At 38.4% G+C, this 18,183-nt stretch overlaps 1 protein-coding gene across 1 annotated transcript in view; it reads right to left on the bottom strand.

Annotated features, from left to right (window-relative positions):
- The window catches only part of AIDA (axin interactor, dorsalization associated), a gene marked incomplete at its 3' end in the record, with an annotated part of 64,058 nt that overhangs the window by 31,587 nt on the left and 14,288 nt on the right, over positions 1–18,183 (bottom strand). Inside the window, exons 3-4 of the mRNA XM_080698913.1 lie at positions 7,687–7,740; positions 7,072–7,126 (exon numbers count right to left, since the gene is read on the bottom strand). Of these exons, the coding sequence (XP_080555039.1) occupies positions 7,072–7,126; positions 7,687–7,740 (109 nt within the window). The remainder of the gene's footprint in view (positions 1–7,071; positions 7,127–7,686; positions 7,741–18,183) is intronic.

The following is an 18,183-nucleotide window of genomic DNA, read 5'->3' as shown; positions in this document are numbered from 1 at the left end:
GGCTCTGGGAAGGAAATAGTTTAGTTTGTTCAGGGTGCAGAATGAACAATAGAACTTAGGTTTGACAAGCAAGAAGGAAGCAGTAGAAGACGAAAGTAGAAGGTTTAAATTAAATCTTAGCCCTGTAACTGTACCAACAACTTGAACATTCACATAACTACTCTGAAACTGTTTCTCCAGTTCTAAAATGAGAATGCCAGAATGCCACTTCTTTTACTAATTGTTAAAAGAGAATTAAAATAATGTGTATGAAATGTCATGGGAAATTTTTAATTTTTGAGGATAAATCACACTGTGTGTGTGTGTGTGTGTGTGTGTGTGTGTGTGTGTGTGTACCATATAAGCTTGTATTTATATATGGTCATTCATTCTCTCCATATCTTTCTCTATCTGACTAGAATCCTAGCATTTCATATCTCACTAAGAAGCACTAACTTTATAACAAGAACATCCTTTCTAAACTTTCACATGATCACTGTTGGTAAACTGTTAAGTTAACCTAATAAGTACTAGTCATTTATATAATATTGTGCCAGATACAAAGAATGGGGTGTAGGTGACCAAAAAGACCATTTGTGATTTATATTGGTAGCAAAAACACAGTGGGTTTTGGTGGCATACACCTATAATCCCAGTATTTGGAAAGCTGAGACAGGAGAATCGCAGTTTTGAAGCTTGCTTTAGCAACTCAGTGAGACTGCATCAGCTTAGTAAAACCCATTTCGAAATAAAAAATAAAAATAGGGCTAGGGGTATAACTCAGAGGTAGAATGCCTCTGGGTTCAATCCTCAGCAACACGAAAACAATACAACAGCAACAAAAAGAAGCAAAAATGTAAAAACGATATTTTAATAATAAAATGAGAAAATAATCAACCCTTAAAATATAAATAAGACAACATTAATCTTTAAAAAAAAAAATTAAGTTGGGTACAGTGGAGGACAACTGTAATTGCAGCTGTTTGGAAGCCCAAGGCAGGAGAATCTCAAGTTTGAGGCCAGCCTTGGCAACTTAACAAGACTCTGTCCAAAACAAAAAAGGCTAGAGGTGTAATTCAGTGGCAGAGCATTTGCCTAGCATATGCAAATCCCTGGTTTCAATCCCCAGTACCAAATTTTAAAAAATCAGTTATTAATATCTTGCCTATGTATAAAAGCAGAAGAATTAAACAGTAACTTCTTTCTGGGGATGCCAATGCTTTAAAAGAAAACATTTGCTCATTTAGTTTTAGATATGTATGTGAATAATTTTGGAAGAAAAAAGACTTTTACTTTCTGTAACTGTAGTATAGGTTTCTACTTTCACCAACCAGTGAATAACAGATTCTAATTTTCTTTTAAAATAACAGTCTACCTTAAACTTTATATAGGGTTTTAATTTCATTAACACTAGTATAATGTTTTAGAAGGATTTGGAGAAGAGTTTATAAATTCACAGAAGGTACTATCATGAGCACAAAATATGTCATGGGTTGGGGACTTATTGGTTCATTCAGTAGAACTTACACAAACAGGACCATTGCAAGGCAGATACTTGATGATGTCTAACTCTGGAGAAAATCTAGCACTCCCAGCCTACTCTCTCAGAGCATGGGCCTGCCTCCCTCCTGAAGCTTACACTCTAAAAATGATACACATGCAAATACCAAAATGTGTTTTGCTTTTGTGGCTGATGTGTTTCATTTTTGTGGTAGGAAAAATGGGCAAAGGCTTCAAAATTGAAAGGTTATTTTTTAAATTGTGGGGAAAGATTTCCTCATAGCATTCAAATCTATTCAACTCAACACAAATTTGCCGGTTTCATAATATATATACAAAGCATTCAATAGGTTCTGTGGGAAAATTCAAAGGTTATTTATAATCTCTTTGGAGACTAAAACACTAATGTAAGTAAGAATAATACAGGCAGACACTGATAATGGATATAAAAATGCTCCTAAAAATAAAAAAAATAAAAATGTTCCTGCAATTAATTTTGCCTAGCGAGAGCAGAGAAAGCTTTTAGGGAAAGGTAAGAGTTTCTGTGGAGACTTGAATGAATTAATTAAAGGAAATTTTACATGGTGGTGGGGATATACGTAAGAAGCATTATATTACTAATCATTAACTTAAGAAAAATGATTACATCACAATCATAGTTTTAGTATGAAGTTTAGATGCAATTTTCAAGAAAGCATTGAAAGAAAGAATACATTAGCAAAATAAGCCAGCTAAGCCCAACATATTGAAAGGTACCTTAATTAAATTTTCTTAAAAGAGACCTAAGGGCAAGTTTGATCAAGAATAAATAAAGTGAAATATGGTTAAACACCAATTTCTAGAAACTCTTTAAACCTAATTAAATAATTAACTCACAAGTACCCAGCTTTGATAAATTCCAAATTTCAGAGCATATCCTGCTGAGATATATACAATATGCACAATTATGTTCCTTTAAGATGGAATAGCAAAGTAAAATCACTTAAAAAGTACCAAGGACCAGGCATGGTGGCACACACTTGTAATCCCAACATTTGGAAGGCTGAGACAGGAGGATCGTGGTTCGCAGACAGCCTCAGCTACTTAGTGAGGCCCTTTGCAACTCAGTGAGACCCTGTTTCAAAATAAAGAATAAATAAAAAACAACAGGACTGGGGGTGTAGCTCAGAGGTAGAATGCCCCTTGGTTCTATTCCCAATACCGCCAAAAAAAATTTTTTAAAGTACTAAGGGAGCCACGTTTGGTGACACATACTTGTACTTGGGAGGCTGACTCAGGAACACAGGAAGATCCCAGGTTTGAAGCTAGCCTGAGCAATTTGGTGAGGCTCTCAGCAAGTTAGTGAGATCCTGTTTCCAAATAGAAAATAAAATAGGTCTGGGCATGTAGCCCGAAGGTAGAAAGTCCCTGGGTTCCATTTCTAGTAACTAACACACACACACACACACACACACACACACACACACACACAGGAATTCAATGAGAAGAATTATATAAACTTAAAATATAATAAAATGAATTCCCCAAAATACTATCTTTCCATTTCCACTCCAAAACTTTAAAAAGAAAACAAAACATAAAATATGAGGAAGGGAAGATGACAGCAAATTTATTGGTCAATAATCTCTCAGGAGCTTGAAGTGGATAATTATGACATTTAGGAATGATATCAGTATGGAACGATTAAAGGTATTACTAACAGTAAAATGAAAAAACAAACATAGGCAGAAATAAGTGAGCCCCAAACCCATTCCCTGCATTCACAAGCTAATAAAGTCATGGTCAAGTGTCAGTAATGTCATTAGCAAAATGCACTTGAGAGGATTCTCCTGTGTGCTTGGCATATAGCTGCTACTCTTAAAGTGGCAACCAATGAAAGATCTTGTGAAGCAATAGGAGAAATAATTGGAGCATATTTATAAGAAAAGATGATAAATATGTAAGAATAAATAGTTCACAATCTTTATAGCACTATAATGTATCAATAAGAGTCTTCATTTTTGTTTGGAAATAAACACATAGAAAATAGTGATTAGATAAGCCAAAATTCTAATTATTTTTATTATTAAAACTGAACATAATTCTCTTCAGTACCATTATATAACAATATTATTCGAAATATAACCCTATATTTAAAGCCATCGATGTGCTGTTTTCAAAATAATCTTATTCAGCCGGGCGTGGTGGCGCACGCTTTTAATCCCCGCGCTTGGGAGGCAGAGACAGGAGGATCATGCAGGTTCGAAGCCAGACACGCGCACTGGTTTAGGAGACCCTGTTTCCAAATTTAAAAATGTAAAAATAGGTCTGGGAGTGTAGCCCAGAGGTAGAAGGGCTTCCAGGAACCCCAGTACCACCAAAAAAAAAAAAAAAAAAATCTTATTCGTAACTAGTCACACTTTATATGATTCCATTTATATTAGATGTCCAGAATAGGCCAATTTATAGATAGAAACCAAATTAATGGCTGCCTGGAACTGAGAGTTGGAGCAGTTTTGGGTGAGATAAGGAGAAATGAGTGACTGCTATTGGATACAGTTTCTTTTGGGGGTGATAAAAGTATTCTAAAACTTATTCTGGTGATGACTGCACAACTTTGCCAACATACTAAAAACCACAGAAAAGTACACTCTGAATTGGTGAATTATGTAGTACATGAGTTATATCTCAATAATGCTGTTATAGAAATAGTATTACACAAAGTACTTGTTAATACTTTTTCAAAAGTCACAAAATAAAATTCTAGGTACAAGAAAACATGGTCATTAAAAATAAAAATTTAAGCCGGGTGTGGTAGTGCATGCTTGTTAGCCCTGTGTTTGAGAGGAGGAGACAGGAGGATTGTGCAAGTTGGAAGCCAGCATCGCTGGCTTAAAAGACCGTTTCCAAATAAAAATATAAAATAGGTCTGAGAGTATAGCTCTGAGGTAGAAAGGTTCCACGCCCAGTACCACAAAAAATAATTAAAAAAAAAAAATTAGCCAGACAAGGTGGTGCATGTCTATAATCCCAAGACACAGAAGACTGAGACAAGAGGATGGCAGGTCTGAGGCCAGCCCCAGAAACTTAGAGAGATCCTGTTTCAAAATAAAATTAAAGCCAGGTGTGGTGGCACACATTTGTAATCCCAGTACTTGAGAGGCTGAGACAGGAGAATTGCAGGTTCACGGCCAGCCTCGGCTACTTAATGAGGTCCTCTGCAACATAGTGAGACCCTATTTCAAAATAAAGAACAAAAAAATTGGGGCTGGGGATGTAGTTCTGTGGTAGGATGCCCCTGGGTTCAACCCGGGCTGGGAATATAGCTTTGGGTAAGAGGTAATCCCCGTATATGGGAAGCTGAGACAAGAGGATCACAGGTTCAAGGCCAGCCTCAGCAACTTAGCGAGACCCTGTTTCAAAATAAAAAATGCAGCTGGGCATGGTGGCGCACCAAAGCATGGAGGTACAATACTGCTATGTTCAATCCTCAGTATGAAAATTAAAGATAAAATTTGTGAGAGATTGTATATTATTTATCATAAAAGAAATATTTCTGAATGTACAATATGTTTCTTGTAACATAGTTTACACTCTATGGCTGGGTAGGTAGCACTTGCCTTGCATGCGTGAGGCCATGGGTTTGATCCCCACACTGCCAAGAAAAAATAAAATTTATGATCTGGATTACATAAAGTAACCAAAAGTATTAAAATGACATAGTTCATAATTCTTGCCATATTCAGAAGGATAGTGTTCTAAAGAGATGAAATAGGATCACCTAACAACTGTGGAAAAGCCACCAGAATACAACAAATCTGCTATGTATTCCTATTTTCTCTTTCTACAAATCCAAACAATGGAAAATCAAATCTCCTCAGTACAGTCTCTGAGAATCCCTTTCTTGCCCTAGACCTGCAATTACAATCATACTATAAGTACCTCAATAATATATGTTGGTCTTTGTCAGGCTTTCTATAAATGAACAGAAACAGAGAGTTTGTTGAATTTATATGAATATATATATATATATATATATATATATATATATATATATATATATCTTTAGTTCTTTAGTAGTGGGGAGAGGGTGAAGATAACTTGGGATTGAATTCAGAGTCATACTACCTCCAAGCTACATCCTAAGGTACTTTTTATTTTGTGGGGAGGAGGGTTTGGTGGTACTGGGGGTGGAACCCAGGGGCTTTTCTAGCTCCAGGCTATACTCCCAGACCTATTTTATACTTTATTTGGAAACAGTCTCACTAAGTTGTTGAGAGCCTCACTAAGTAGCTGAGGCTGACTTTGAACCTGTACGATTCTCCTGTCTCAGCCTCCCAAGCGCTGGAATTATCAGGGTGCTCCATCATGTCCAGCTGTATTTTTTATTTTGAAACAGGGTCTCGCTAAGTTGCTGAGGCTGGCCTTGAACCTGCGATCCTCTTGTCTCAGCTTCCCATAAACGGGGATTACAGGTGTATACCACTGCAGCTGGCTCTCTTTAGTTTTTAAATTTTTATTTTGTTTACCTCTTACCCAAAGCATATATACATCAAAAGGACTGCACTGGTGTGAACTCAGACTGACCACTGTTCTAAGATTTAGGTCCTGCTCAGCTACTAAAGTCCAAAGCAAAGCAAGGCAAATTATTCCATCTCTCAATTTTTTTTTTGGGGGGGGGGGTTACTAGGGATGGAACCCAGGGGTATTCTACCTCTGAACTACACCCCTAGTCCTATTTTTTATTCTTTATTTTTTGAAACAGGGTCTCACTGAGTTGCAAAGAGCCTCACTATAAGTAGGAGGGGCTGTCTGCAAACCGCAATCCTCCTGTCTCAGCCTTCCCTCTCTTTCTTCAACTATAAAATGAGAGAACAAGACTATATGGTTATGACTCCCGTTAGAACATGCTAAGATTTTATGATTCCTTGCTTATAAATCTGACTTAGTAAATGGATGGTAAAGTCTAACATTCCCTATTCACATAAATATGTTGAGATATGAAGTCTTTTCCCAACAAAAGAAAAGCATATTGACTTTTGTTCATTTAGTTTTACATTTAACTCTGTGCCTTTACCAGATTGCTGACATTCCCCTAAGAGAATGATAATTTGAAACCGCAAAAAAGGCTTTATTTGGCAGCATCCTAGCCACCAAAACATCTGAAAGAATTGCTTACTTCAGAGATGTGAAGGATGAGAAAAACATGAAGACAAACAAGGAACATTTTATAGTGCAGCCCCCAGAAACTGCTAGAATGCACTTTCCAATGACATGTAGTCTGAATGGCCACTAATGACTGGAACATTCTATTTTCCACTACACTGTACTATAAATGTGTACCAAAATAAATATTCATTAAGGCCATTAAGACAAAATAAAGGTTGATATATATTTAGATGAAGTACAACTTCACATATTCTACAATGAAGATAAAATCCAAATAATAATTACTGTAAATACTACGGGAATCTTAAAAACACCAAAAAATCCCCCACTAGATTAGATATTAAGAGAAATAAATTCAATTACCATCTGAACCAAATAATCTTAATATTTATAACAGATAAAACCATTTCACTAAGAAATTAAAATCTTTAAAACAAAACTTACTTGGCTCTAGTTTCTTCAGGTCCTCCAGTTTAAATTCTTCCTGGGACTGTGTGGACTAAATTAAAAATATTCGTATTACATCTTTTTATTACAAATATTTCACTGCTCCATATAACTTTTAAGTGGAAAGAACCAAATATTCAAAATAAATTTATTTCTTGCTTTCAAGTTAGAAAATGAAAAGTCCCAAATTGGTTTTTATTTGTTTTTACATTCTTGGAATATTCATGCTAAAAGTAACAGAAAAAAATTAGTGATGTCTTTTATTTCTATGGTGTACAAAATATGAAATCAATCATTTAAGTATTAGTTCAACTAACAGATTCTCACAATATAATGTTTTAGCAGAGTAATTTTTTTTCTGTGTGTGGCACTAGGGATTGAACCCAGAGGCATTCTACCTCTGAGGTACACCCCCACCCCTATTTTATTTGGAAACAGAATCTCACTAGGTTGAAGAATCTTAAACTTGCTGAGACTGTCCTCAAACCTGTGATCCTCCCATCTCAGCCTCCCAAGTACTGAGATTATAAGCATATGCCACCACATCCAGCTGATAAAAATAATTCTGAATAATTTATTCTCATATTAAAGGAAAGAGAAAGTTCCATTTACCTGTAAAGCTGCGCTTCGCAATTCTAAACATGTTGCAATTTTGCCTATGGTTTTCTGTAGGAAAAGAAAGATGCTACAATTACAAAAATTACAACTACCCACTTAAAACATTTTTGGTAAGAAGTCTATAATTTTTTAAATAGATTAAATCATATATATTTTCAGCATCTTGCAGACTTCAGAGAAAAGAACAGGAACCAACTAACTAAAACAAGGGAGAGAGGGTGAGTTTATGTCCTCTCCTAACCCAATCAATTCCAATCAAATTTGCTTTGATGATAGTTTCAGGTATGATGTAAAGGGCAATGAATACATTCATTAAGGAAAGCATTATGGAGGCTCAAAAATAGAACTACCATAAGACCTAGCAATCCCATTCTTGGATATATAGATATATAGCTAATGGAAGTGAAATTAGTACTGTAAAGATATCCACACTTCCATGCCCAGTTCAGCATTGTTCACAATAGCCAAGACATGGAAACAACCAAGTGTCCTACTGATGAATTAATTAAAAAAGTGGTACATACACAATGGAATATTATTCACCTATAAAAATCCTGTTATTTGTAACATGGATGGAATTACAAACATATATATATATATGTATATATATTTAATCTTATGCCATTTTTTAAATTTGGTGCGTTGTAATTTTACATCTTATTGAAGTATAGTGTCAGATAAATACATGCATACAACTCTCAGTCCCCGCCCCACTGGATTTTCCCATCATCACTCCATATGTATTTGAGATTGAAATTTATAATTTTCTATACATTCACAGCATTGTTTCTACTATTGTGTGTGTGTGTGTGTGTGTGTGTGTGTGTGTGTGTGTGTGTGTTACTGTGATGAAACCCAGGGGACTTCTAGCCTCTGGGATATAACCCCAGACTTATTTTTTATTTCTTTTTTGGAAACAAGGTCTTGCTAAGTTGCTTAGGCTGGCTTCAAACCTGCAATGCTCCTGTCTCAGCCTCCCAGGCACTAGGATTTCAAGCATGAGCCACCAAGGCCAGCTTACTATTGTCTTCCTTATTACTTCATCCCCTGTCCCTTCCCTAATCCTCCTCAGTATCTCCCCTGGAGTCTCTACTCTTCAATCTGATCTGGCCCTCATTTCCTAATCTCTCTCTAGCTTCTACATACTAGAGAAAACATCTATTCGTTCTTTGGAACTGGCTATACTCAGTTTAATATTCTCAAGTTTCATCCATTTTCCTGCAAATGGTGTGGTTTTGTTCTTCTTTATGGCTGAGTAAAATTCATTTTATGTATATACCAAAATTTTGTGATCCTTTCAATCACTGACAGACACTTAGGCTGACTCCATGATTTGACTATTGTAAACTGTGCTATGAACATGGATATTCAAGTATGACTTCATTTCCTTTGCAAAGATGCCCAGGAACTCTATCACTGGGTCATATTGTGGTTCTGTTCTCAATCTTCTGAAACCTCCACAATGATTATCAAAGTGGTTATACTAGTTTGCAGTCCCACCAACAGTGTAACAGAGTTCCCATTTCCCTACAACCTCGCCTTGCCAGCATTTATTATTATTGGTGTTCTTGATGTTTGCCATCCTAACTGGAATAATAAGATGGAATTTCAGTGTAGTTTTGATTTACATTTCCCTAATTGCTAAAGATGTTGAACACCGTTTCCTACATTTGTTGGTTGGCGATTTGTATTCTTCTTTTGAAAACAGGCTATTTAGTTAGGTTGCCCATTTTTTAATTGGTTGTATTCCTTAGTGTTAAGCTTTATAAGCTCCTCCTATATTCTACATATTAGACCTTTGTCAGGTATGCAGGTAGTGAAGATCTTCTACCATCCTACAGGCTCTTTCTGAAGAATCTTGATGGTTTCCTTTGCTGCGAAGATGCTTTTTAATTTAATGCTATCCAATTCATTATTTGTTTTAATTTTCTAAGCTTTTGGGAGTTTCTGCCTGTAACTATATGTTGGAGTATTAGTGATATACTTTCTTCTATCAGTTTCAAAGTTTCTGGACCCTGTGGTCCGGGCCTCTGGCCCCGACCCTGGGCGGGTGGGCAGGCACTAGAGGGGCACCCCTAGGACCCCATTTCCACCCAGAAGGACCCTATGGTCCGGGCCTCTGGCCCCGACCCTGGGCAGGTAGGCAGGTGCTGGCGGGGCACCCTTCGGCGACCCCTCTCCACTCAGAAGAACCCCGTGGTCCAGGCTTCTGGCCCTGACCCTGGGCGGGTGGGCAGGCGCTGGCGGGGCACCCCTAGGCGACACCCTCCCCACCCAGAAGGACCCTGTGGTCCGGGCCTCTGGCCCCGACCCTGGGCGGGTGGGCAGGCGCTGGCGGGGCACCCATAGGTGACCACCCTTCTACCCGGAAGGACCCTGTAAAAAAGGAAAAGAAAAAGAAAAAAAGGAAAATATCGGAGAGGGGTCAAGGAGGCTGTGGTGGATGCCAGGATACTGGAGATACAGACAAAACTTATCCAAATGAACTGGAATTATTAGAAAAATTCCCCGCTAAGGAGGACTGCTTCTTCTCTACATCGTTAAGAATCTTGGACATAACCTGTAAGGAGAGAGACTTTAGCGGAGATCAAGGAGAAAGACGGTGCTGAAAGCGATCTCCGTGTTGGTGGTGGAGACTTGTATCCAAGAGAAGCAGAAATTGGAGCCTACCAACCTTATTTTTTTTTTTTTTTTGAGAAATTACACCAAAGGTCGAATGCTACCATTGCGCATGCTTAGGAACACTGGACAACATTCAGAGTGGAAAAAGAGCTTGGGAAAGATTTGAAATGGTGCAGGCAGTAGCAGTGGCAGTGGCCAGTACTCAGGGGAGGCAGAGATCTGATGCATTACACCTGGAACCTTTGAAGTAATGACCCCAGAGGCAGAATGCTACCACCACACACCCTCGAGAACGTGGGACAAATGGTTGGGCGAAGAGGGTGCTCGGATTAGAGCCTGCCGAGGGGTGAGGCCGGCGACGGACAAAACAAAGTTGGGATTGGAGCCTGTCGTGAGGCAAGGCCGGTGCTGGAGCATCCGAGGCTGGGATTGGAGCCTGCCGAGGGGTCAGGCTGGTGTTAGGGCCAGCGTGGCTGGGATCGGAGCCTGCCGTGAGGCAAGGCCAGAGCTGGGGCCTCCGAGGCCGGGATCAGAGCCTGCTGAGGGGTTAGGCTGGTGCCGGGGCCAGCGGCCAGCATCAGAGCCAGCCGTGAGGCAAGGCCGGTGCTGGGGCCTCCAAGACCGGGATCGGAGCCTGGCGAGGGGTTAGGCCGGGGCCAACGGCCGGCATCGGGACCTTCCGTGAGGCAAGGCCGCTAATTGAGGCCTCCAAGGCTGGGATCGGAGCCTGCCGAGCGGTTAGGCTGGTGCTGGGGCCAGTGAGGCCAGGATTGGAGCCTGCCGTGAGGCAAGGCCGGTGCTGGGGCCTCCGAGGCCGGGATCGGAGCCTGCTGAGGGGTCAGGCTGGTGCCAGGGCCAGCGTGGCCGGGATCAGAGCCTGCCGTGAAGCAAGGCCAGTGCTGGAGCCTCCGAGGCCGGGATCAGAGCCTGCTGAAGGGTTGGGCCGATGCTAGGGCCAACGGCAGGCATTGGAGCCTTCCATGAGGCAAGGCCGCTATTGAGGCCTCCGAGGCTGGGATGGGAGCCTGCCGAGGGGTTAGACCGGTGCTGGAGCTAGCGAGGCCGGGATTGGAGCCTGCCACGAGGCAAGGCCGGTGCTGGGGCCTCCAAGGCCGGGATCAGAGCCTGCCGAGTGGTCAGGCCAGTGCCAGGACCAGTGTGGCTGTGATCGGAGCCTGCTGTGAGGCAAGGCCGGTGCTGGGGCCTCCGAGGCCAGGTTCAGAGCCTGCTGAGGGGTTAGGCTGGTGCCGGGGCCAGCGGCCGGCATCGGAGCCTTCTGTGAGGCAAGGCTGCTATTGAGGCCTCCGAGGCCGGCATTGAAGCCTGCTGTGAGACAAGGCCGGTCCTGGGGCCTCCAAGGCCGGGATGGAAGCCTGCCAAGGGATTAGGTCGGTGCCGGCATTGGAGCCTGCCAGGAGGCAAGGCTGGTGCCGGGGTCTCAGAGGCCGGAATTGGAGTCTGCTGAGGGGTTAGGCCGGTGCCGGGGCCAGCGGCCGGCATCGGAGCCTTCCGTGAAGCAAGGCTGCTACTGAGGCCTCTGAGGCCTGTATCGGAGCCTGCCGAGGGGTTAGGCCAATGCCGGGGCCATCGGCTAGCATCGAAGCCTGCCGGGAGGAAGGTCAGTGCTGGGGCCTCCGAGGCCAGGATCGGAGTCAGCTGAGGGTTAGGCCAGTGTCGGGGCCAGCGAGACCAGAATTGGGGTCTCCCACGAGGCAAGGCCGCTGCTTGAGCCAGCGAGGTCTGGATCAGTCCACCAGGTAGCCAGGCTACAACTGGGGCCGTCAAGAGTGGGATCGGTATTTGCAACATGGCATGCACAGAGAAATCACAGAAAATTAAAACAAGATGCTTCCCCTAATAAGCAATAACTAGGAGGAAAGGGGCAACAGGAAGTGGTCGAGCTATAGAAAGGGCCCTATAGTGAATCAATTAAGGTGACCAATCAGAGGGTATGGAATAGGGGAGGATGGAGCCTCTTTAAAAAGCAGGAGGTACATAAACAAATGTATCAAAGTTAATCACCAAATAAGCATGGGATCGAGGGAGGGGGAGGGGGACTGGATGAGAGCTAATTGGATGATGTGTGCTTATATATCCTCTCAAGTCTTGTATTCCAGTGTGATGTATAATTACATTGCACCAATAAAAATAAATTAAAAAAAAAGCTTCTGGTGCAAGTCCTAAGTCTTTGAACCATCTTGAGCTGACTTCTGTGCAAGGAAAGAGGTTAAGATTTCATTCCATTTTTCTATACATGATGAGCATTTGTTTAAAAAGCTGTTCTTTATCCAGATGTCTTTGGCACCTTTATCAAGATCAACAGATTACAGATATGAGGCTTTGTTTCTGAGTCTTCTGTTTTGTTGGCCTATGTGTATGTTTTTGTAACAATACCATGCTGTTTTTATTACTATCACTTTGTAGTATAATTTGAAGTCTGGTAAAAATGTCTCTGCCATGGTTCTCATTGCTGAGAATTGCTTTGGATATTCTGTGTGTTTTGCTTTTCCATATAAATTTTATAAATGATTTTTCTCTAGGTCTCTAAAAATGATGATGGTATTTTGATAGAGACTGTGTGGAAAGAGTCTATCAAAATGACAAGATGGCCATTTGACTATATTTATTCTGCTAATCCAAAAGCATGGGAGGTCTCTCTATTTTCTAAAATCTTCTATTTCTTTCTTTAGTGATTTATAATTTTCATTGTATAGGTCTTTTACCTCCTTGGTTAAATTTATTCCTAAGTATTTTATCTTCTTTGAGGCTATTGTGAATGAAATTGTTTTCTGTATTTCTTTTTTCAGTGGATCATGATGGGTGTAAAGAAATGCTAATGATTTTTGTAGGTTGGTTTTGTATCCTGCTGCTCTGTGAAACGACTTATCACCTCTAGAAATCTCCTGGGTGAGAAATCAGTATATAAATGAAATAAACCAGGTAAGGAAGACAAGTACCCAATGATCTCATTGAGAAAATATAAAAAAAGTTGAACTATAGAAGTTGAAAGTAGAATGGTAACTACCAGGGGCTGGCTGAAGAGACAGGGGACAGAAGGATGGGGAAAGCTGACCACTAAGTATTAAGTTATAATGAGATAGGAGCAAGAAGTTCTGTCATGTTATTACAGAGAAGGGTGATTAGGATAACAATTATGCACTTACCTTAAAAAACTAGAAAAAAGGATTTTGAAAGTTCTTACCATAAAGAAATTATGTTCAAATAAACATGTTTAACTGGATATAAATATTACACAATACATACATGTATCAAAACATCACATTACCCATTAATTTATACAATTTTATATATTTATCTATCAATTAAAATGCTAATTTAAAAAAATTAAAAAGAGCTGAATGTGGTAGCACATGCATATGATCCCAGTCAGTACACTTGGGAGGCCGAGACAGGAGGATCACAGGCTTAAGACTAGCCTCAGCAAAACTTAGTGAGACTCTCATGAACCAAGTGAGACCCTGTTCCAAAACAAAAACCTTAAAAAAGAACTAGGGTTGTTAAAAATATGTGGGAAATAAAAGGACTAGGGGTTTATCTTAGAGGTAGAATGCCCCTGGGTTCAATCACCAGTACCATATACAAATAAAAATTTAAAAATAATAATAATGGAAAAGAAAACTTCAAATGACATGAAGGCAATAAAAAGGGATTTTTGTCATTTACCCTTCCAAGCTTCATCTTTTCTCCATAAAACCTGAAATTCAATAAAACACCTAAAAACAAAAATATCTAATATTACAATTGTGTATGTGTGTGTGTGTGTGTGTGTGTGTGTGTGTGTGTGTGTATGTATGTGTGTATATATATATGCATGCATGTATGTACTGGGGATTGAAACCAGGAGCATTCTCCACTGAGCTATACCTCCTTTTTCTGTTTGTTTTTGAAATAGGGTCTCTCTTCCTAAGTTGCTGAGACTGGCCTTGAACCTGTGATCCTCCTGTCTCAGCTTTGCAAGTTCTAGGATCATAGGTATGTACCACCATGTCCAGCTGCATAATTTAATCTTACTTAAAGATTAAATTAATCTTTAATCTTACTTAATCTTTCTTAAATCTTACCTTGACTTGTTTAAATACACAGGTAAAACTAAAAAAAAATCAGTATTTATGATGAATGGTGGCAAATTTTATAGTCAGATGGGTTTATAGTATAAGCTATAAGACTGATATAAAAAATAGGACATAGTCATTGCCCTTAATAAGCTCATGGCCCATTATACATTATAAAATGCATACAGTATCACTATAAATATAAAACAGAGACACTTGGTTTTATAAGCTTCAGCAAAGTGAGCTATTCTATATCCTCAAGAAACAGGATAAAAACTACATTAGGAACCAAGAAACTAGGAGGATTTATAAAATTAAAGGTTTTAGAAAAAATGTCATTGTTCAATTATCAAAAGTCCCAAAGGCAAAGGAGAAGGACAGATTTGAAAGGTAAGGTGGAGTAGGGACATAGAGTCATTCCAAAATGAATTTTCAGTGCTTAGCTGAGGAACCTGTGATTACTTCAGCAATCAGGTACATAGTGGGTTTTTATTTATTTATGTATGTATGTATGTATGCATGCATATATATATATATGTGTGTGTGTGTGTGTATGTGTGTGTATATATATATATATATATATATATATATATATATATATATGTATGTATTATTTATTTGTTTTTGTGGGACTGGGGATAGAACCCAGAGGCTTTCTACTTTTGGGCTATCCTCCTAGACCTATTTTATATTTTATTTGGAAACAGGGTCTCACTAAGTTGCTGAGAGCCTCACTAAGTAGCTGAGGCTGGCTTCAAACCTGTGCGATCCTCCTGTCTCAACACAGTGGGTTTTTGAACAGAAGGACTCTGTCGGATCTTCCTTTAAAGATCACTGTGAGCTGGGCATGGTTGTGTACACTAGATGTCCCAGCTACTCAGGAGGCTGAGAACAGAGGCTAGCTTGAGGCCAGTTCAGTGAGAAGACTACAATGATAAAGGTGCACAATGCACATTGTGGATTGTATTGAAATAAAGAGGGGGGAAAGCTAAGGTCTATTTACACTGTCCACGAAAACAGAACTAAAACAAGAAGGTGAAAAGGAGCAAGTTCGTAAGAGACATGGGCAGGGCAGGCAGCTGAATTACACGTGTGGACCTCGTGGACTTCTAGGTGCTTCTAAAGTGTCCTTGGGAATAAATCCAGACCTTAAAAGTGAAGGATATATGTACAATGTCGGCAATGTTTGCACAATGAAATATTCTGAAAAAAAATGTTTTTCTAAATGTATTGATGACTTGTGTGTTTAGTAAATTGAATTTGGTGGTTTTAAAATTTGTTTGGAAGGTAAAAGAGGAGCAGAGAGGAGTTACAAGTATTGTCTTGGCTCTTAATGCTGATAGAAGGTTCATATAATTATTATATCTTCAACAAACAGCAACTCACAAAATAAACTATTACTGAACAAGATATGCGTCTCAGCCAAGTAACAAATAACTAAAGTTAACGATCTCCACAATCTTTAAAATATTTATTTATTTATTTATTTATTTATTTATTTATTTATTTATGGTACTGAGGATGGAACCCATGGGGCATTCTACCTCTAAGCTTCACCCTCAGCCCTATTTTTTTATTCTTTATTTTGAAACGGGTCTCACTGAATTGCAAAGGGCCTCACTAAGTAGCTGAGGCTGTCTGAGAACCGTGATCCTCTTTTCTCAGGCTCCTGAATGCTGGGATTATAAGCATGTGCCACCATGCCCAGCTTAAAAATTATTTTAAATCCCAATATAAAATTTAGAAAATGTCCAATTTTATTCTTAAAATTGACATTTAAAGATTACTTTAAAAATTATATTTACACATAGTAACTGCAAAAGGATTCAAGATATTTATAGATTTCTTCACCTTCCCAAATAGCTATTTTGTACAAATAATTTTTGTCTTTTCTACATAAAATCCAATATCTCAAAATTATTATTGTTCAAATATATTCTGACAAAAATAGTAAATAATTTTAAGTGTAAATAAATAATGATAATAATAGCAATAATTAACAACTATTGAGCATTTACTAAGTGAAAGGCTCTTCTAAGTGATTTATAAGAATTAATTCATTTAATCCTTACTATAACTCTATAAATTAGATACAAATGTTTTATTGGCGTGATAAATGAAGCATAGAGAGCGTAAGTAACACTTCCTAGACATCAATTCCATCTACACAACACAGAAATATCTGCCACAAAGCCACACATTTATATTAAAGCCATTTGGCTATAACCTGCTATATTCTTTTAAAATTCATTTGTATTCTTTAAAACTATTTTATTAATGCATTACAATTATACATCACAGTGAGGTTTAATGTGATAAAAAATATACATGCACACAGTTCTTGCTATATTTCCCTAAAAAGAGTTTTGCCTGTTTTGAGAAATATTAGTTAATCTTTAAAAATAGTAAACTTCATTTCCTTTATAAAATCTATTTATAAAACACTTTATAAATACATAAAACACAAATATAAATATTTGCAAAATCCATATGATTTCACACTTTTTAAGTTTAATATAAAAATGTTGTATTTTTAAACTAGGCATTGGGGTGCACACATGTAATCTCAGTACTTAGGAGGCTGAGAGAGGGAGATCACAGGTTCCAGGCCAACCTCAGGAACTTATTGAGGCCTTGTTTCAAAATAAAAATAAAAACAGGGCTGGGGGTGTAGCTCAGAAGTAGAATGTCCCTGGTAGTATGTCATCTCCAGTACTTCAAAAAGAGAAAAGGTTGTATTTTAACTACTATGAGCCTACTAATAAACTACTTTAAATTTAAACATTTTTTTCAAGTTAAGTAGAAGCAACAGCTTTTTCAAAGAAATGTACTAAACTATGGCAAAATACCAATAGGCATTATTCATAACTATTTTAAGGAACCACACCCATCTTCACTATTAAAAAATGAGTGAAACACTATCATTTCAGCTGGGGCAATAACTTTTAAAATATGTAGAATTTACTGATGTCAAGATCAAGTGCTCACTACGAAAACAGTTTTACCTTTCTCAGCAATAAATACTTCAGAAAAATGATTAAGAAGCACAAGATTACATGTGACATTGTATAAATAACTATTCATGTACATTAAGACTAGGCACTGAGGTAAGTAAAGTTTAATTGCAGAAAGACTTATTAGTGCCTCATTCAAATTATTTGGTCATCTAATATGGTATGGAAATGAAAATGCTCTCATTTTTAGAATATTAGCTATTTTACTTTGTCATTGCCAGGAAAATTGATAGTGAAAAGATCAATTAAAGGAAAAGATGGAATAAAAATGGATAATGAAAGAGCTAAATTAATTTTAGCAAAATGCAATGAATTTACATAAGGAAAATCAGTTTTAAAAATATACAATGTAGTGGCCTCACTTAATAAAAATTTAATTTTTAAATATTTAAACAGCCAGTCATCCTTTGTCTAGCTAATGGGAAGGGAAGAGATAGGAGTAGAGAAGGCTAGAGGTAGAAAAGGGGCCTATATAAAACAAGCATATAGTGCTGGAATTCTCATTACTACCAAATTGGACTCAAAACAGGAAAAATTTTTCTAAGTGTCATAAGACAGGATGTTCTATTTTGTCCAGAAACTTACATGAGAAAATCTACTTCACCAAAGTAGGGAATTCAGTGGAATGAAAGCTTTGGCAGCTTTCTGTTGGCTACTAAACCCAGTTGTTATAATGACACAACTATTGAGGACTGAGAGTTAACTAATCATGAGAAAGAGTCAAATAAGAATCATGAACTCATTTTAAATTAGAAAACTTTGAAAATACATATGAAGGTTTT

This window comes from Muscardinus avellanarius (assembly GCF_963383645.1).
Source record: "Muscardinus avellanarius genome assembly, chromosome: 7".
In the NCBI taxonomy this organism is placed as follows: Eukaryota; Metazoa; Chordata; class Mammalia; order Rodentia; family Gliridae; genus Muscardinus; species Muscardinus avellanarius.
The sequence above is the reverse complement of the archived record's forward strand: the minus strand, read 5'-3'. Positions and strand labels throughout refer to the sequence as shown.